We start from the raw sequence: 22,064 nt of genomic DNA, 5'->3' as shown, positions 1-22,064 counted from the left end.
CTGTACAGCTTCCTAATACCAACCCATATTTTTGTGTAGTTAAGGTCAAGCCTTCCCTGGTCTCATTAAGACTTTCATTAGTGACGTTTTGACTGAATTCAGTTGTATTGTGTCAGCCAGATTATTTTATTTTTTTGCCTTATAAATAAATAAGAAAAACAGTTCATCGTCCCTTATGCTGGACAATCCAATTATTACTTTTTAAATATTTAATAAGTGGTTTATCACAGGAGTGCATAAGATACCTTAGCAGTAAGTGGTATTCATATAATAATTGGGTTTACTAATTAAAAAAAACATAAGACGTATGTAGATGTATGTATGGACTTCATGTCATACAGAAGTGCATTTAACACTAAAATTTTCAGTGTTAATATGAGAGGAGCCTGACACCACAACTCAGGGTCTCATTCAGACCCGCTCACGAGCGCAGGATGCTCACAAGCGGGTCGATGGTACCCAAATGCGCATGCGCACGACGGAGTTAGCTCTGTCGTGCGCATACGCGAGACCCGTACAAGGAAGCCGTCGCTCTTGGTCAGGGGGCGTGCTGTCGATGGTGAGTGACAGCACACCCCCTTTGGTGGGCGTACTGGGGCGTGGCTGCCAGACAGAGGCGTTCCCATGGGAATGCCTACCGTCTGGGTCCGGCCCCACTGACATCACTAGTGATGTCAGTGGGAGTGATTTTGGCTCTGATAGAGCCAAAATCACTCCAGGGCTTGCGGTCACCGAGACCCTACCGCAGGGTCTCGTCGCAAGCATGATGGTCATGATGGTCTTGACCATCGTGACCATCATCTTGGACGCTCGCATAAACTGTGGGTGGTAACCCACAGCTATGTGAGCGTCCAAGAGGCCGCTCCAAGTTTAGGTAGGAGGGCCCTGATTCAGAGTGAGCGCTCTGGTCAGAGCGTCCGGCTCTGAATCAGGCCCTCAGTGTGAAGCATTGGCTTGTGAAGCAAAATAGTGACATTCATAGGTGAATAGCAGTTGGCACCTGCAATACGAGTTGGGTACTGTGAGGCAATGCACTGTAAAGCATTAGTACATCTGACTACCTTATTTTGCACAGCAGTGTAAAAATGTAGTTAAATTGATACACAGAGCACAATGTAATATGGTAATAAAGCATACACGTAGACCCTAGTGGTGGGTACTCTTTAAAATGTCATCTACCTAATTAAATTCATGTGTTTGCCCCTGCCAACACTTGGCCTATCACGCTCAGTCTAGTAAATAAAAAATGAAGATACATATATGACACAGAAGCATACATAAGTTTAAGGCTAGTCATAATATTCATTAAGCACAAACTAAGAGTTTACTCTGCCTATAAAAATAGATTACCATTGCCTAATTGGTGCAATCATAGGTGTTTCCCTCTTCTTGTATTACACATTAATGTATTTTTTAGCATCAAGAAAATGTACCTTATAATAGCAAACATGGAGTTAAAATTCTTGCACTCTCGGCAATGGAGGGCAATTTTGATGAAATACTTCATAATTTTCACTCTTTTCAGTTGATTTGACTCTTTTAGGATCTCAGAAGCCACCCAAAAAGTCTCTTGATTTATTACCTCCTCAAACTGCTTAAGATGAGAGTTACCCATTTTAGAATCAAGCTTGAATAGGTCGTCAATGTACTCTGTGGGCTCAATGTTGCGGAAAAGTTCAAAGTCTCGTATGGACAGCTGTGCTGCTACCTCAATTGTGCTGAGTTGGAGTAGTGATATGACACTCTCTCTAAATAGTTCTTGAGCATCCTCATCTGAGCACAAGGTTTCAGTCTCCATATTGTTCTTCAAGTAATATCTACAGGCCAAAAATGAAATTATTAGTTTTAAATGAATTGTTGTTGATCACAGATTATTCATTGGAAGAAAAAAAATTAACAAATATGAATTTCTTTAAATGGCATCATGATATCAGCAAAGATCATACAATTTAGGTGGATACATACACACACACATATATATATATATATATATATATATATATATATATATATGTTAAAGTAACAAATCATGTTAAAGCATGACTTAATTTTGTGTTCAAATGCTAAAAAGAAATTATATTCTGTGTGAGACATTGGGCCTGAGAAAGGACCTCATTCCTTATCTATCTAGTCTAGCTCTAAGAAATGTATTCATATAGAACAACTTATGTTAGCCAATTAAGGCTATAGTAGAGTGTTCTATTCAGAACAGTGGTGTAAAATGTCAGACACTGTTTACTATCGAGGGTTTATGTTCTCCAAGGCTAGACATAGCTAATAAATCTGTCAAGGAGATGTCATTTAAATTTATATCTGTAGATACTAATATTCGTTTATTGATAAGTTAGACAATACTGCCATCTACTGACAATGTATCTAGTGCTTGAAATATTGTATATTCATAGATATTATAATTAGATCAGATAGGCAAAGTTATTGAGCATGTGCAGACTAGATTTCTTTGTCTCTATGTTAATTTGAATGCTATAAAATAATCTGTCTGTCTAAAATAAAGGCAGAGTGGTTTTAGAAACACACAGGTTGTGTTGTTTCCCATCATTCTCCGGCCATAAAATGCATTGTGTTAACTGGTGGCTGACCGCTGTATGTGAGCTGTGGAGGATAAAGGGTCTATTAAGATGAGCATTATCAATTTGGAGGTCATTCCACTGAGATACCCAGATTGTTGTACCTGTTGACGGACATCTGGACACGAGGACACGGGGACACAGATTCTAAACTGCGCAGTGAGTAACTTTTGCTCTGACTCTGTTCTTCCATTTCTTCCTATCTGCTCTGTCATCAGGTATGTATCTCAGGGCACTTATTATAAGCCTCAGTCAACAGTTTATCTCTATTTCTTTGTATGTGCTTTTGTGTGTTTAAGGTGAATGATTGTGCGAATGTAATTGTGACTGAATAAGCTAAGTTGTTTTAAAAGTAATTAAATGGATGGTATAGAGACAGATCCAGTGCTGCAGTTGTGACTAATGCTGGGCAGCAAGATTAGGATGCATGTCTGTCCATATTGTATTTGTTTAGCTGCTAGTATTAGTCATGTTAGAGTTATGATATAGATATGTTATAAGTGTATGGTAATAGTTACTTTGGTCAGGCCAGGAGGTATTAGAGGATATTTTCTTAATGATATAAGACCTGTAATGTGACATAATCTGTGATTAAACCAAGCGAAATCACAGTGCTGCAGTCAGGCATAAGTATGAAGTATAACCTAAATGTTTGTATTGTCATCAGTGTGTGTGTTCAGCTGTTATAGCAGGAAGACAAGGAGGTCCTTGTGTTGTCAAATAGTATATATTTCAGAAAAGGAACAGTTAGTATATTTCTCAGTAGCAAAGGCAGTGTTATTGTCACTGTAAGTTGCTATTTTCCTTTCAGTAAACACCATGTGGTAGACTCTGGTCAGAAGTAGTATCAGATATAGTAAATTATCCTCATGGGCCAGATTTGTTCCAGGTTAAAAACATACTTAGAGGTACTTCAGTATGGGGAACACAAAAAGTCATCCCTCGGGTGTGGAGATTCTCAGGACAGCCATGGACATAATAAAGTGTGTCCACGGTGAGGAATCTTTGAAGGGAATGCGGATATCATTTCAGTGAGCGGGTATCTTTAATGAGAACACCCATGACTCAGTAAGCTGAATGATATGAATTATTTCAGTGAGCGGGTATCTCTAAAGAGGGCACCCTTGACTGGGTTAAGCTGAATAATTTAAAATTAAAGCATCACGGGTATGTGATGTGCAAAGGACTGACACAGAGGCTTGATTTGAAGATTGATACAAGGAATTGCTAGAGTATGAGAAAGTTAGAGAAAATGGCAGAAAAAAGATTAAGTATAGGGTTTTAATGTCAGTAAAAATACTGAAACTACTTTTAAAAGGAAAAGTAGGAACTCCTAATACCAACACTAGGCTTGAAAGAAAATAGCAGTCTCTCTAATTCACCAGATGATACTCTCTGTACAGTGTGCAAACCCCTCGCTCAGTAGAATGCCTGTAGATCACAGAGACTTATAAAGGCTATTAATGATTGGAGACTTCTAATGTGCATATTTTGTAATGTGTCAGGAGATACCATATGTCAGAGTTGTGGTTTACCATGATCTGAGGTTTATCCCTTTTGTAAAAGCAATGACTATTCTAAGATAAATATAACAAAATATTAGACAGACTTAGGGGGCTCCAACCAGTTTAAATATACCTGGAGATGCAGGTATAACAGCAAATCTGTGCACTGGTAAACTTGTGTTTTTATGAAAATGTATTGCCATATTTCTTATAATAGGGGAATGTTGGGTTTCATATAAACTAGTGTTTTCTTTTCAAAATGTATTTTATAAGGATTGCCACTACTAAACCATTTGCATACATCTATTTACAGTTTAATTTTTTTTATAGCAGCATTGCATTCATTTGTTTTGGTTTTTGGAATGCATCTTGTTTTTTTTTTGTTTATTTTTAGAGTGGATAAATGCATTATGGATAGCTACAATAATGTTTTGATTCTAGTAAAAATATATAGAGAATTTATATTAAGCTAATTTGTGTTTGCTGATAATAATGGAATGTTTTAAATGCCTAGTGTTACAGAGGCAACTAGCTGTAAGAGTTTGCATTTGTACTGAAAAAAATAATAATTATGTACTGTATAATGGAATTGTTCTACGTATGTGAGAATGCTTATAATTATGAAGAGTATGTTATGAAATCTCAGTTTAAACCGACATGTTTATGAATGTTTGTACATAGTTGTGATGATGTTTTTAAAGGCAACTGATTTTGAATCAGATGATGACATTTTGCTACATATTGTGTGTTTCTGAGAATCCTGACAGTCTAACTTTAAGAAATTCTGAAGGGAGGGGGAGTGAGCTTTCAGAAATAAAAAGTTGAAATGCCAAGTGGTGAGTCACACATGGTAGTCGGTAAAGAAATTAGTGATCTTGAAATACAGAGAAGTGTGTGAAGTTACACAGATAGTTTGACACTGAGATTAAGCAATATAATCACATTACAGAATATGTGTGTGATTGTGTGATGGAAATGTCGGATTTGAAAAAAAAAAGGGAAAATGTTGAAACCCATGAATGCAGAGAATATATCCAGAAATTAGTGTAAAAATTGAATGCAAGTGGGGTTTCTGATACAATGCCATTGGTTTTTGTTACTCCTGAGATGAATGATGGTATGTCTGAATTAGAATTACCAAGGATTGTCCAGCTTGCAATATGTGGTTGACTGAATACAAAATCAGAAAGTATTTGGTACCCATTAAAAGGGGTGGAGTCAAGAGAAGGGGTGGAATTGATGCCTCTCATTGCTCAATGAGACATGGGAGTTGCCAAAGCCAGGGGGTGGTGGTAGGTAGGCAGTATTGCAGTCATAGACCATGCCCCTGAGATAGGAAACAATGCCTGTGAGAAAATTACATTTATATGGTGTACAAGCTGTAATTGTAGATTTAATGTAACATAAGAAGAGAAAAAAAAAGTGGAAGTGGTGATTTTCAGTTATCCAAAAGAGGGGTCAGTGAGAGAAGCACACTGACACTGATGAAAAACAATGGGTCATCACATATAGTGCTGTACAGTTTTACATACTGACTAGTAATTAGCTAACATATATTTTGTAAAATAGGAATGACATTCAGATTCCAATGTACTCCCTGACAATACCTTATCAGTTAATGTTTTTTTTTAAGCAGCTGAAAGATGTACACAGAGATGTTACTTGCTGCAGCGATATCAGCAGAATAAAAATCTTCCTGCACATATAGAACATAGGCAGGAGAAGGGTTAATCAGTGCAGGTCTACTATGACTTAATACTCGGCTAACATAAAGATTAAGGGTTTAAGTTAGTTGAGCCCAAAGAGATAAGAATTTTTAACAGTATTTAATGTTCTAAATTTACTCCTTAGTGTGTCTGTTATAAACACAGACAACAAAAACAATATAGACACCACTTAGCTGTTAGATTCACCAAGTATGGAGTAACATTAATTTAATATCACTTACAAAGGATGTACAGGTTTGAACACAGCTATTCTATTACAGCTGTGTCCAAAAAGAGGGGGGAAATAATGATGCAGATGATAGTGCAGGAGATAGCTATGAGAAAACAACCTTACTTTTTAATTTTTTTCTTTCATGACCATAATTGTTTTGTATTAATGAAACCTTTTTTGATAGGTCATGTTATTTTGTAAAGGGTGAGTTGCACACAGATTATGCAGATTGTATTGGATTTTTGTTTGCTGCTTTTCAATTGCCTAAAAATTTAGTTTTAAATAACGTTGAAGCACACACCAGGGAAATTACTCCAGAGGTAAAAGGGAAAGCCTTAGCACCAAGCCGCTAAGTAGGCCACAGTAGAACCACTACCTGATAATTTAATACTGGTGGCCATAAGACCACAGACATTGGACCTGGACCTTCTTAAAAAGTTGCAGGCTCAGGCTCCACGGACAGAAGTAAAAACTTGGAAAAGACTAGGTGCACGACTTCAGGTTGATGGATGGATGGTTGAGCACCATCTCTGTCTGCCACGTGCACTCTTCCCAGTCTTAGCCCAAATACTTCATGGAAACACTCAACAGTCTAGAGACGCTATGGTGAGAAAAGCCAAGAAGCGCTGGATAGCCCCAGGTTTCAGTCAGGCCACACAGGCCTATGTTGCAGGGTGTGTAAACAGTGATTTGCACAAACCAGGAAAGGTGATCAAGGTACCAGTAAGAAGTTACCCCATAGACATGTTATCCCTTCCAGAGATTATACTGTAGATTGATTTAATCCAGTTACTTAAGTGTTCTGGGTATGCATATGTTCTGGCGTGTACTAACCTGTTTTCAAATTGACCATGGCCTTGTAGGGCAGCAAATGCTAAGACAATTGTAAAGAAGCTATTACAAGAAGTTGTATGTAGATTTGGGATACCAGAAGTAAATATAAAATCACAAGAGGCATCCATTGCATAGGGGAGATACTAGGATGTATACTATCAGTCCTAGGGTTTTAAGTCAGACATAGTTCTATTCTAGTTAGAACAGAATGTTATTTTCCTCAGTAACTGCAACATGAACTTGCAGATTTGACATAGTATGCAACAAGAACTAACCAAAATATACCACCAGGTGTCTGCCTCTATTCCAGATCCAAATTTCTTAGGAAAAACCTGTAACCTGTAGCCTGGAGACTGGGTGGTCATAAGGAAACACTGAGGAAAAGATTGGACCCACGATTTGGATGTCCTTACCAAGTCATGTTAACTACAGTGACCTCAGTAAAATTTGCTGGCAAGGATACGTGGATTCGCACTTTCCATTTGCAAGAAAGTTACAAAGGAAGTATTATCCTGTAATCATTTAATACTATGTACAGATATAACCTCATAGGCACAAAGCCTGACAAAGGCTTTTGGGGATGCATAATGTGTTTTGCTATACTAATGGTGGTCAGTGCCAGATTAAGGTCTACATGGGCCTGGAGCTGACATTTAAGAAGGGTCTATTGTGTGCTTCCGCAGGAGGTGTTACCAGCATGGCGGGGGTGTGACTAGTAATGTGGGGCCAACGCTATGGGGGGATCAGTATGAAATACCGACAGTTGGGATCCTGTTGTTCAGAATTCTGATGCCGGGATCCAGGCAGGGTTAACATACCGACACTTGTTGGTCGGCATGCTAACCCACCCCCTCTCCCTACCCTAACCCTCTCTCTTTGGTGCCTAAGCCTAACCTCCCCCCTACTGCCTGAACCTAATCTCCCCATCCCCACACCCTAAACCTAACCCTCCCCCCTAGTGCCTAACCCTAACCCCTAAACATAACCCTACCCCCCACCCCGCTACTTACCTTCGGCATCCCGGTGGTCGGGATGCTGGTGCTGGAATTTAAGCCGAACGCTGGGATGCCGAACGCATCCTGCTTTCAGGCTGCATAGGTAGTGTGGTCTGTGACATGTGGTATGGATAGCACCATGGAGAGGGCATAGCTACCGCCTACTTTCGACAACATACATCTCCCTCCCCCCTTTGCTTGTATGAAGCATACACCACCTGTTATATTATTGATTACTGAATAGAAAATATATATATGTGCAAGTTGATGCATGAATTCTGCAGCGTATGAGTATGAAAACACTTTAGCGACACTCCCATAATACGCCCATGAGATGGATCATTTTTGCCCGCATTCATAGCCACCTCCCAGGAATGCTCATCACTTTTCCATGAGATTTCTGATAGCGAGCGTCTCAATCACCCAGCGCCTTTGTGCATACACACAATGTAACACATGCACCGTACAAGATTATAGGAATTTTCCTGCACGCCTTATAGCAGAAAAGCACTCAACTATGTGAACATTGGCATTCCGTGCGACTCTACACAGGCCCATATTATATTCATGTGTATTACATACAATTATCAGCCAATTGTAAATGTACTTCGGATTAGATGTAGGACCTCATTCAGAGCCACTCGCTGCTGGCAGGTGCTCACTCTGAATGTGGGTGGATTTTACATTTTTTTTCTCCTGCCACTCGCTAAGCTGTGGGAGATGGCCAGGAGACCATCACGATAATCGCGACCCTCGGGCTTGCGACGAGACCCTGGGGTAGGGTCTAGCTGACGCAAGCCCGAGTGGACTTCCTGCTCTAATAAAGATGTCTAGTGATGTCAGTAACCCCTCCCAACAAACACCAGGCATTCCTAAGGGAATGCCTGCGTATGTCCGGCCACCCCCCCTACCTACCCACAAAATGGGGCGAGCTGTCAATCAAAATTAACAGCTGCCCCGTCTTGTAGCGAGCCCCGTAGTGACTAAAGTTCAGTCACTCAGCGGGGCTCGCGCATGCCGGACGTGGTGCATGCACAGGACATTGACATCGAGCTGCTTGCGAGCACTTTGCACTCGTGAGAAGCTCTGAATCAGGACCATAGTTCACTTATCAGTGGCCATTACCAGCCATCCATTAATGCCAGATAACCAGGAATTGTTTCCAATTGGTACAATAGAAAAGCAATACATACACACCCATCTGGTGCATTACCACTACTACAATTCTGTACTTAATTAGCTTAATAAAATTTGCTCACATAGCAAATAAATATATGTATTTATCTGATAGAAGATGAAGTGTCCTCATATAAATCACCAATAGCATTACTAATATATATAAATGCACATTATTCTGATTGTGGACAGAATAATAAACACATATTGCACATATAAGAAGAAAAACATCAAATCAATAATTTCAAGAGATATTAATTTCGGTATAATTTACATCTATAATACCTATTCTGGAAAGAGAAACAGTAAACATACCACCCATGAAATAATAATAATAATAATAATATTATTTATATATATATATATATATATATATATTGTATAGGCGACCTAATACCTTACCAAGCAACCAAACCGTCCATGGTGCCGTTTCACCACAGGATTCCATGCTGCTGGTGACATCACAGATCTCACAAGATTTGTCATCACAGAGCATCACAAGTGAGCTGTAAACAAAGATTGTGATTGGGATCTTGCGGCGAAGCAGTGCCATTGACAATCTTTTGTCGGAACCGGATAATTGGGTGAGACAGGATCTGTTTAAAATTAGATCTTAGTGACGCCATCTTGCGAATGGCAATAAGATGCCATTTTGCGACTGGCCGCCCAGCGCCATTTTAGTGAACATATGGCGATGCTATTATTTAGCGTTGTGCGATTCCCATGCAATAGAAAGAAGTTAAAAGTCCTCACCACATAAACAGAGACAGTCACTAATACATATAGTTATCCCTGCAAGACACATACCATAGTGTACTCCACAAAACACAGTCGCACAATGCTAACTAGCGTCTTTTCCCAATTCCCCAATACTTACACACTGCACACTTACATGAATGGTTCCCTAGTATTAAAGTACAATATTCAAGGTTTATTCAGTAATGATTAATGTTGTGAAATAAAGGCTATTTGATATCTAAGGTTTAGTACATGATAAACAGACCGTGTTTGGTGTTGTACTGATCTACTCTATCTCAACAGATTTCCAGTATCATCGGTGAGAAGATCGCAACATGCGTCTGCAAATTATGGACTATAGAGAGCTAAAACATTAAAATGTACTTTGTAATGTTAGCAGCTTAGATTTGCATTCAGTGGGAAAAAGGAGACAAAATGCTGTCGGAGGCTGACCTGTGTCCATTTGAATTGACCTGTTAACTGTCCTGTAACAGAAGCATCGTGACGGAGAACCAATGGAATCATGCCAATCTGATCTATTGTATTGCCTATCCCTGTAAGAGTATGTATATATGTGCGCTGTCTGACCCCAATCAAGAGTCTTCTTGCTGTGCTGTTGACGGAGGTTTCTATTGCTGATGCCGGTATCTGGGCCCAGAGTGCGTGCGTATATAACAACCGCACCTTGGGTATGTATGATTTATTTGCGCTAATTGTCTTTAGATCACAATGTGTAACCATATGTTTTTATATTGAATAATAACTTTTTTGTGCTTTGGAACCACATTAAAAGTCTGAAGGCATTTATTTACTGTGTGACTCATTACGCTAAATTGCGACAATTGTAGAAGGTATAGGAAGGATTGCATAGAGGTATAAATTAGGTATCGATACTGGTGTGGGTATTTAGCTTTGTAAGTATTATGTTTGTATTCAACCTGAAGAAAATGTTTTATAAACATTGCAACATTGGTTCAAAAAAGCTACAGCCCGTTATATATATATATATATATATATATATATGGAAAATCATGCATGCTCTGTACATTTTAATTATATACAGGACTATGATATATATTTTATATATATACATATATATATATATATATATATATATTTATTTTACACATACATATATATATATGAAAATGCTTTCTCTATATTTTTAATATATGCACACACACACACATATATATATATATATATATATATATACACACAGAGACACCTATACAAGTGCATTATACCTAAGGCTCAGTCACCCTTCCGGGCCCAGGGCAACTTCATGGGGCATCCTGGGACTCCTGTGCTGCTGCTGATTCCTTCAGGGCGGAGCACCTATGGCTGGGTGTGCACCTTGGCGATGTCACATGTCCTGACATCATGTGGTGGCACAGAGGAGGTGCTGAGTCACTGCGTGTGCAGTGCGCACCACCATGTTTATCGAATTTATGTCCCCGGTGGTTTTTTGATCTGTCGGTGCCATGGCTGGGAGCGGGGAAAGGGGTCGCGGCTTGCGGCCGGGGGGGGTGAGGCCTCAGACGTCCACTGACAGTGACATGCTGCTGCGGCTGGAAAAAATGTTTTCCTGTGTACAGCAGCAGAAACAACACAGCAGTTGCTGTGGGCCTATTCTGATGGGAGGCCTGGAGCTGCAGCTCCATCCGGCCCATTGTTAATCCGGCCCTGATGGTGGTTATTGTGACTTTTATTTGGTCACTGATAATTGATCCTATGAGATATGATGGGTGTCAAAGTTGTACATGTGAGATAAATACTGACAGTAGAGCTAAGAGGGAGCTTACTGAACCTTCGGCAAATTCTTTTGTACAGTCACATTACAAAGCAGCCCAAAGTCTATGACTAAAGAACTGTTGGATTTGCACACATTCACCAATAGCAGCAACATCCATGAATTGGGTAGGAGTCCCTCTTAATATGACTGAACTATTAGCCCTTGATTTTGGAAAAGAAGAAGAGTTTAGTAAGGCATTTGCTCAGAAGTCTGTGCCTCTTATGATGATTGCTTTGGCACAAGAGCCAGACTTTTGTTTTGAAACACCTATAACTAAAAAAGAGTTACATAATCATAGGGTGGGGTAATGGTAATATAGATGAAGAGGCTGTAAGTTTAAAAGAAACCCTCTTACGACTGGGACAAGTAAATTGTGCCCATAATAAGGTAAACTTTACTCAAACCCAAGGCTATAAAGTTTTTAGTTGTGATTATAATATTGATGGTAGTAAGAAAATGTCACCACTAACTGGGATGTGAATACAGATAGCAGAGACAGCCCAGGAATGGTGGAATTGGCTATTTGTAACCAGGGGTGCCGAGAGGGGGGGAGTGGGTACAGATTACTTGGGCCCGGGCTTCCTGAGGGGCCCGGCGGGGGCCCGGGTCCAGCCCTGCTCCCCTCCCTCACAGCAGCCTAGCACACAGCGTGTGTTGAGCTGCAGTGGAGACTGCTCGTGGCTGCTGAGCAGCAGCCACAGCAGTCTCCTAAGCCTGTGGTGGGAGCAATCACACTGATCGCGCCCCCCTGGCTTTGAGCAGGGCTGAGGGGGCCCAGAGTGCCCCCCTCCCCAGCGCGCAGCACCGCTTAGTGGCGCTGCAATTTTTTTTTTTTCGGGAAGGGAGCATGGCCACACCCCCTATTACCCGGGCCCGCTGCCGCTCTCAGCGGGCCTGTAAGTAGCTCACAAAAGTGAACAATCCCCAGACCAAATAGGTTTAACCACAGACCCACAAGTAGAGAGAAATGCATTGATAAACTTTCAAGCAGCAGTTTATAATATTCCATACACCACCAACGCGTTTCGTCCGTATCCTGGACTTCTTCCCTTGAAGAAGTCCAGGATACGGACAAAACGCGTTGGTGGTGGCTCCTATTCTCTTCCCATTTATGAACTTGCCATTTTTATCAGATAAGAGACGATTTTTTATCCTTATTTATTCTGATAAATTCATAACTATTTTTATATATATATACATATTTTTATTCATATTTTTATGTGTTTTATGTCTTTTATCCTTCATGTAGGAGGATATTATTGTTGTGTCTGATTAAAAATAATTTATGCATTTTTAAAAAATTTACTTTTTTCACTTTTATTAATTTACACGTCATTTTACATATTATTGTCATTAATTAATTATGGATTCTTTAAGGATCTTTGCATTGGCACTTTAGTTGTACTGATTGTTTTTATTCTAAAGATCACATACTAATAAGTTTACATATATTTAATGATGATGGTAGTTCAAATACTGCCACTCCTGTATTAGCACTTTAATTGCACAAAATCACTTTATACAAACATGGTTGGTATTAGTTTTATTTTTTAATAAGTTATATAAGCACAGTAGGCGCTCTATGCCAGCTCTTGTATCCATATATATATATAAATACGCAAACTGAACCAGCACTCCACACTAACAATGCAGCAAACGCCCTGGTGTGAAAGTGTAGCAAAGGCAGCGGCACTCACGGGTCTTGTACTGAAGAATCACACCAACCAAGGGAAGGTTCGTTTTTGATAAAAGTCTGAGTGACTGAAACATTGAACGAATGTTCCCTTGGTTGGTGTGATTCTTCAGTACAAGACCCATGAGTGCCGCTGCCTTTGCTACACACATATATATATATATATATATATATATACATAGATATATATATATATATATATATATATATAAAATATCACTCTCTTCAATGAACTAGGTATGAAATCACCTGTGTAATTTTTAAAATGACCTTGATAATTTGATAATAACAGTATTATGGGTTTAGAGTATCAATACATTTGAACTACTTCACAATTTGGTAAAAGATGATGATCATATTACTAATAATAATATGCTTGCGGGGGTATATGAAGAAGTAGTAACTACAGTAACCTTAAGGGGTAAATATACTAAAGAGAGTTTTTAGAAGTGATTTTTAAAAGTGATGTTGCCCATAGCAACCAATTAGATTCTACTTAACATTTAACTAGCACCTTCTAGAAGATAATAGCTAGAATCTGATTGGTTGCTATGGGCAACATCACTTTTAAAACTCCCTTCTATAAACTCTCACATTAGTAAATTCACCCCTAAGTGTTGGGAGGATGTCCTGGAAGTTCCCTGATAAAAATAGTCAGTTAATCTGAGTTGAGTGAGATTTCTGGCAGAGAAGGCAGATGTGAGGCAAGAGTTTGTGGTTGACATTGAGGGGCATTCCCTGGAGTCACTGCCTGGAGAGAGATGCTCCTGTCAGAAGAAATCTGTGAGTCTTGTTATGGCAGTGATTCCCAACCTCAGTCCTCAAGGCACACTAACAGTCCTGGTTTTAGCGATATCCATGATTGTGCACAGATGGTTAAATCAATATAACTGAGGTACTAATTAAGTCACTTGTGCTCAAGTATGGCTATCCCTAAAATCTGGTCTGTTAGTGTGCCTTGAGGACAGTGGTTGGGAACCCCTGTTATGGGATACTTTGCTCACAACTAAAGGCATACTTGCCAACTCTCCCTCATTGTCAGGGAGACTCCCTGAAATAGTAGCAATCTCCCTGTCTCCCTGAAAACTCTAGCAATCTCCCTCATTTCATCCTTACCCCCATTATGAAGCTGTTATATTAAAAAACAGAGATATATACATTCCAATGGGATCATTAGTGTCATTTCCTTGCATTGGTTATTATAAGGCACAATGATCCCTATGAATTTCTGAAAAGTATTAGTGTGTTTTCATCAACAAACAATTCTTACTAACTGCTTTTGGGCTGGTTTACATTTGGATGTAAGTCAGGTTTAGGACACGCCTCTCAGATTTATCAGTACACGCCCACTGTAACACGCGCTCATAGGTGCTGCTTTCACAATCTCCCTGAAATGCTTTTTCAAAAGTAGACAAGAATGACTAAAGGGCCTATTTCATTTATTTACAGCATTTTGCAGGAAGTCTTTTGAAAACAGTTGTTTTCAAATGATTCCCACAAAAAAAGTATTCCTAGAATGTAAGGGGCACATCCACTAGACAATCTACTCGTTGTCCAATCTCTAAATGATTTTCCCTTGATTTTTTCTCTTGAAATTTTATCTTTGAGTCTGACCAATTTGCAAACGATTTGCAAATGATTTGCAAGTGATTTGCAAACTATCTTTAATAGCTCAAGTGAAATTGACCTGCATGTTCAGTCGACTGACAAGACAATCAAATGACTAGCGGGAGCGCGCATCATTGATCTTTAATGACCAAACACTGCACGATTTCTAAACGATTTTTAAACGAATGAACGATAGCGACGTCATTATCGTTCAATCGCCTGCTAAAATCGTGTAGTGGATGCCCCCCTTAATACTCTGATATCTCCTGCATTTTTATTCAAATAGAACTTGGCCCAGTTAGCTAACATCATCTTTAGATGCATTTGCCATTGTAGCCTAATGTATGGGCTACATTTTGCAATATTTTGGATCCCCCTCTATTAACTGCTGCTCACACATGTGCTTGCGCATTAATAATGCCAGGTCTGAACATGGAAGAAAAGTGATTACATAAGTGATCATTTCACTTTTTAAACTGCGCAGAGATGGGCTCCTATGAGAGCCTGTGCCCCTGTAGGTGTCCTTTGATATATTGCCCTGATAACAGGGCTGTAACTAAGGGTGTGCAAGTGGCAACTCTGGTGCAAGTGAGTCGATCTTGATGCTGGCCTGGGTGTTGGAGGATAAGGTGCGCTGCTCATAGATCGAGCTCCGCGACTGGACCGCTGCTATAGTACTATGTCTGGTTGCTTTGATCGCACTCCGGGTGCAGGTAGAAGAGGAGGCCATGGCACGCTGAGTCTGGGGATGGGGACAGGGAGAGGCTGGGGAGTGGAACCCACTGACAATGGGAAGGGAACCAGCTTCAGGGTCCATAACCACATAGAGGAGTCCAGGATGCCCACATCACAGAGGGCGGGGGGACTCCAGAAGCAGGAGCTGCTCTGTCCACTGATTACAAGCCCGCCGTGGGGCACCGACATCACCACAGCTCAACAGATACAGTAAGTCAGAAAAAACCTCAGTTATCCACCCAAACCAATTCCATGGCAGTGTAAAAGGGGCAGCACCCAGAGTCCAGGACAGTTATCTCCAACCTGTCTGTGAACGCAATAGAGATGGCTACTGAGTGAGTGTCTCAACACAATGACTCAAATCATTCAGATGTTCAAATGATTCGATTCACTCAATGTTTGATGTGTCTACACACTCACCTCTAGCCTGTCAGTGGGAGCCACTACAGCCTGGGCCGTGGTGTGTGTGCACTGATTCTCCTGAGTCATTGTAGAAGTATGATCAGGTCAGATCAGCAAGGCAGGGGCTGGAGCTGTCAGTGACTCAGTGAGTCGTGCAGCTCCCACTGCTACTGCCAGGGTCCGGGGGTGTGCACTGACTCGGGAGAGTCAGTGCAGAACCATGATCTGCAGTGCTGGGCTGCAGGGGTGGAGCTGTCATTGACTCACTCAGAGTCGCTGGCTCCACTGCTTTCTACTGCTCTGCAGATTCTAAAGAGCCGTGTCCAGAGACATTTTCTCGAGACACTCCACTGAGTTGAGCCATGTGGCTAAACTCAGTACTGTGAGTCGCTCTGCCCATCCCTAGAATGCAGCAGAGTTTTACCTGTCTGGATATTTATTCAGTTGACTGCAATAGCTATGTTGAAGAAAATGGAGGTTATCCTGTTTTCCCTGAGCTGACTATGGTGGAGTATATCTAGGATCCACCAAACCATTTAACTGAACAGCCTGGGAGCTTTTAGGCAGAATCTATCAATTTACAGGTGTAGAAATGGGTCACCACCAATAGAGTCCTTACAGGAAGTGATGAAACTTATATATCAGCAGGCAACTTCAGCATCAAATTTCTCCTACACGTCTGTGCAATCACCTGTCAATTACCCTTCAAATAAACCCACAGAACTGCAACTTCAGACAATTACACCTTAAGAGGTGTCAGACAGAATTTGAAAAGAGAGAGCAGGCAGCAAAAGAAGATGAAGCTACACGGAAGCACTTTCATGCCTTTGTACTGTTTTTGGATGAACTTTATCTTAACCTGGAGATCAAAGGAGCAAAAGGCCAGGTGACAAGAGCTGTGATCCTCTAGAGTGGTCTCAAGGAGCTGCTGAATGCTCTCTTCTCCAATCCAATGAACGATAATGCCATTTGCGCTGTGAAACTGCTGAAGTTAACTGGATTGGTTCTAAAAGATGCCTGGAAAGACACCGAGAACTCTTACATGGAGAAAGTGATCCGAGAAGATAGAATGTGGTTCTGGATGTAGACTGTAGCAGAGATGTGAAACAGATGCTACTGAAGATGGTAGAACTTCGGTCGAGTAACTGGGGAAGTATCCATTCATCATTGACCTTCAGCGAAGCAACTCCTGAAAATGACACAAAATACTTCATGAATGAGCCCACATTTTACACAATAGAAGCAGTTCCCTTCACTGTGGCAGATCCAGACTTTCAGGAAAATTACCAAGAGATGCTGGATAAAGAAGACTTTTTCTGTGAAGAAAACGGGACAGATTTGCCTGGTTCCGGAGACACGTTCCACAATGATTTGGATGACGACGCGATGGACCCAGTTGGAAGAGACCTATGAAAAATCTGCTTAGAGTCAGAACGCAAGAAAAAACAGTAGAGACCCTTTCTGTGGCACGTCCAATATGTTCAGAAAACAGGGCAGACGTATCATTCTCAACCAAATTTGTTACATTCAAGCTTATCTGAAACCAGAAATGTATGCAATCTTTGTTTAACTGAATGTCAAAAAAAGTGTATGCCGATGCCCTGTAACTTAAGACGACACTTTGTGTATTTATTATAGTTGATTTCTGTACAGTTAAAATAACTGTTTTTGGCTGCAATAAAACAAAACAAATTCAAAAGTAAAAAATAACTACCGGGGCTAAAGGATATTTACCTGAACCCCTAACTAAGGGGTAACCCCATAACTATCTACTAGCAGACGTCATGTCGCATCCATTACGATGGAACTACTCGCAGCCCAGGGTCTACCACAAGCACTGCATGTGCAGGCAATGGTTTCTTCCCCCTTCGATGTTTGCAGTCAATTAATAGAGTAACAGGTGTAACTCATTGCATTGTTTAACAGCAAAGTGGTTGCATAAATTAGCATATATAATATTTTTAGATTTATTTTCTTTTGTCTATTTTTGTGTGTTATTTGGATATTAAATTTGATTCAAAACCCATAGAAATTTTTTATTTCAAAACAATAATCCCTATATTTTTAAAATTCTCAAATACATGTTTGTTTGTTTTTTAGTATTTAAAGTGATAGTACTTTTTTGTTTGTGGAACTGCACATCCAACCATGCCATTCCAGAGTAAATACAAGTTATTTTTGCAATACTGTTGCAGGCCATGGCCGGATTTGTTCAACCATACTATTTTCAATTTCAAAATTTATGTGGGAAGAAGAAACAAAAAACATTTTGTCAATGTACTTTTTTATTTGTTTTTTTTTAAGTTTTTTAGATATTTCATTAAAAATACATGAATTTCTGTACGAATTTGGTTTTGGATTACCAACAGAAAATGAAGATGTGGACACACTTGCAGATGTGGGTGATGAAAGTGTGCCTGTGCCACCACCAGATGATCCTCCTGCACCTCCTACAAACTAATCACCTCAAAACATGGCAGGCACATCACATGGGACAATACAAAATCAAAATAGTCCTTGTGGGCCTTCCAGGGGCACTAACCAGATTCCATTTTTGGACATAATTTTGTTCTGGGTTCTGGTTGAAATTAAATAAAGATCATCAATCAGATTTTTTCTTCTTTGCAGCCAACTCCGGTAAGCTGAAATTATGGATCTGAGTGGACCATTGTGGACCCTGCTGGGTGCTTGGTCCAGCCACACCAGGGCACTGGTCCACCCCACCTTCTATTGGGCCAGTCAGATGTTCTTTAGCTCCCTGACATCTTGGCTTATGGACCATAGATAGGAGGTTTGCTCCAACATGCTGGCCTGGACAGCCAGGGCCAGCAACAGAAATCATGGGGCCCTGTACACACTTTTTTTATGGGCCCCCCATCCCCAGTTTCATTTCTGTATCTATAAAAAATTATAATTGCATATAAAAGCAGGATGATTGGTGGGTCATGTTGGGCCAAGTTTTTGAGAGAGAGAGACACAGCAGTAGAGAGGGAGGAGTGTCACACCAACCCTTCAATAAGGAAGCAGCTAGATCCCCTTCCATAGATTGACTATGACATCATCAGCCAGTGTCCAACGTCATTCCCTACCCTCCAAGTGGGCATAGAGGGGGAATAATACCATGTGGCGAGCGTAGCGGGTCACCATGCCCAAAAATAAGGCTCGTCTAATTAAATAGCCACCCCAGCAATAACTCACCGTCCATGATATTAAACATAGTGTAGAGCTGAACTAGTGCTGGAGGCCTGGGAGCAGCCACTGTGTATAATTGGAGGACCCGTCTGCAGGCAGGGCTGTACTCCAGTCTGTTATGCGGGCATCGACCGCGGGAAGTGCTTTAGAGAAGCGCGCTCTGCCTCCTGCCAGGAAGAAGCTCTGTCCCCCGGACCGCATGTAATGTGTTCCTCTGCTGCAGAGCTAAACTCTGCTGCCACGTCTAACTGAATGCCAGCCTTTCCCCAGCTAGTGGGGAAGGCTGGACAACTTACCCGCGCCATGCCCTGCGGTGCGCGGCTGAACATGGGTACCTTTCTTCATGTACTTCTTCTACAGAGATGCTTAAGGGAACTTCTCCTTGCAAGAAGTGTAACACACTGAGTTTTACGCCGGGGCCAGTTACAAAAGTGTGACGTCAGGCCCCCAGCAGCAGTGTGGGAGGGTAGGTAAGAGGAGGGGATGGAACAGACGTGAGGGATAAAAAGGGGAGGAGATGTGATGGGAGGAGAGCGGTCAGACTGCCTCCTGTGTTACAGCCAATAGCAGTGTACTGCCGCCGGAAATTCCATCATCACTGATGTAGTGTGCGATGCAGGCATATTCGGGCCCCGTCTGCCTGTGATGGACCATGCAGTGATGGGGCCCGAACATGCCTGCAGTACACCCTGCATCACTGGAATAGCAGAGAAGGCAGCAGTTCCTTTAGGTTAGTCTGTGGGCCCCTACAATCTTGGGGCCCGGCACCGCTGTGCCCCTAGTCCCCCCCTGTCGCCGTGCCTGTGGACAGCCTCCATGGCTGCTGCTTGCCTTAACACTGCCACCCTAAGCCCATCCATGACTTTGGTAAGGGTGGCAGTGGAGGATGGGGGAGGCACAATTGAAGAAGGTTGTGCTGTCACCCCATCCATCAGAAGGCTTTCAGCCATGTTACTGCCTAAAAAATGGGTGATTAAAAAACAATTAATACAAAGTAAAATAATTAAATACAGATACAGAGCCAGGTGCTTGCAAATAATTACCAGACTCAGCATGTAGGTCATCTTGTGGAGGCTCATGTTGGTATACTTTTGCCTCCACCGCTATCCTCCTATCTAAGGCCTCCAAAAGTCGATGTTGCCTTTTGGTCAAAGCCAAGATGTCCGGGAGGGGACCCCCTGGCCCATTAAAGTGTCGGATCCACAATTTCAGCTTCGACTTGAGTCGACTGCAAAAGTCACTCCACCTTTTAAAAGAGTGTGCCACAATTATCTTTATGACAAAACATTTTTGTAGGAGTGAGGCCATTTTACAAAAATTTTTCAGTTTTGCTACTTCTTTGTTTCGTTAACTAGAGAAAAACTTTTTACATTTTGTACAGTAACCAGAAATTTTTAATTTTAGCAATAAACTTACTTATTTCAAAGAAAAGAGGTCTCCAAATGAGTGGAGTGCTTCCGATTGATGATTTAACCCAGATTTTTTTCCGATCATGCAAAGGAATATTATGTCCAAAAGTGAATCTGGTTAGTGCCAACTGGATTTGTGTATCTGAAACCCGACAAGGTTTAACTTGACCTTATATCATTCCATGTGATGGGCAAGCCACATTTGGAGGTGATGTATTTGTAGGTGCTGGATTAAGATCATCTGGTGTGGGATCAGGCACACTTTTTTCAGCCTCATCTGGAAGTGTATCCACTACTTCAATTTCTGAAGCAAATCCAAAACCAAATTCGTCCAGAAATTCATGTATATCAAGCATGCAGTCCTCATTGGCCTCCTCAGAATCCATGACTGCAAATGTTTTAAAATCTGGCATTGCTGTTTATAGAAATCTGCATACGCGCCTGCTACTGTGTGCCACTCCCCCGCTGTGCATTACTCAATGCACAAGCGACTAACACACCCTTTAAAAGTGGCCCTCACAATTCCAAACACTTTCCCAAGGAGCTGCGTAGTGTTGGGAGTGCCTTAAAGGCTGCACAGGTATATCCTAGATGTGGAATGAGGTGAGTCACATGATGTCTGATAGGTGTTGTGTTGTTATAGATGTATTAAATCAACAAATGTCCTGTGTTTATCCACCATATTAGAATGGCCAACCAATCAGACTGCACCATAGTTTATATAAAGTTTGCACACTGTAATATTTGTCATTGCCATCATGAGATCCTCCAGCTTTTGCAGGCGGGAGCTCCACATTCTGACTGAGGTCATGGACCGACGGCTGGGACCCATAGGCCCGCATGTGCCAAACCGAATCAAGATGTGGGCTTACGCGGAGGTTTGAGGGAGCCTGCGCAATCTTGGATTCCGCCGGACGGTGGTCCAATTAGAATGGCGGTGGTCTGATCTCCGGAGGCGGACCCCGGTCCTCCTGGAGCAACTGTGTGCGGGCAACCACCAAAGTAAGTAATGCATATATGCATTGCGTCATGTATGCCTTTCTGTGTGTGTATGTGTGTGGGTGTGTATGTTTATGCTTTATTTTCTGCTTTTGAAGGCCTGGTTGTTTGCCTCATTTTAAGGTATGCAGAATTATTTACAAACACAAAATGGCTGCCAACAAGTTGCAGCCCATAATTTCAATACTGTCTTTTAAAAATAAGCACAACTGTTGTAGTCATTAGGTGTGTGTGTGAGTTTGTGTGTGTGAGTGTGTTTAATTGCAAAACCACATGGTTTAAGACATACGTGTTTAAATGCAGAAGATGACAATTTGAGTGTCAGGCTACATTTTATGCAGTGTCTCTGGATTCTTGTCACATGGGTGACACAGGTGCATTTATGTATTCCCTTTTTTAAAACAACTTTTTTTAAAAAAAAACTCATGCCTTTGCTCTGCTAAACCAGGGAGATCGG

The 22,064-nt window shown here is 41.1% G+C and overlaps 1 protein-coding gene and 1 pseudogene across 1 annotated transcript in view; one reads left to right on the top strand and one right to left on the bottom strand.

Annotated features, from left to right (window-relative positions):
- Positions 1–22,064, bottom strand: part of LOC148442118 (rap guanine nucleotide exchange factor 6-like) — a 672,269-nt gene that overhangs the window by 224,399 nt on the left and 425,806 nt on the right. Inside the window, 1 exon segment of the mRNA XM_088464211.1 lies at positions 1,434–1,817. Coding sequence (XP_088320337.1) covers positions 1,434–1,817 — 384 coding nt within the window.
- LOC148442119 (polyadenylate-binding protein-interacting protein 1 pseudogene) lies at positions 6,635–17,459 on the top strand (annotated as a pseudogene).

The sequence above is a fragment of the Taudactylus pleione genome, unplaced genomic scaffold (assembly GCF_031769625.1).
Source record: "Taudactylus pleione unplaced genomic scaffold, aTauple2 ptg001609l, whole genome shotgun sequence".
NCBI classification, from domain to species: Eukaryota; Metazoa; Chordata; class Amphibia; order Anura; family Myobatrachidae; genus Taudactylus; species Taudactylus pleione.
Note: the sequence above shows the minus strand (reverse complement) of the source record. Positions and strands in the feature narration are given on the sequence as shown.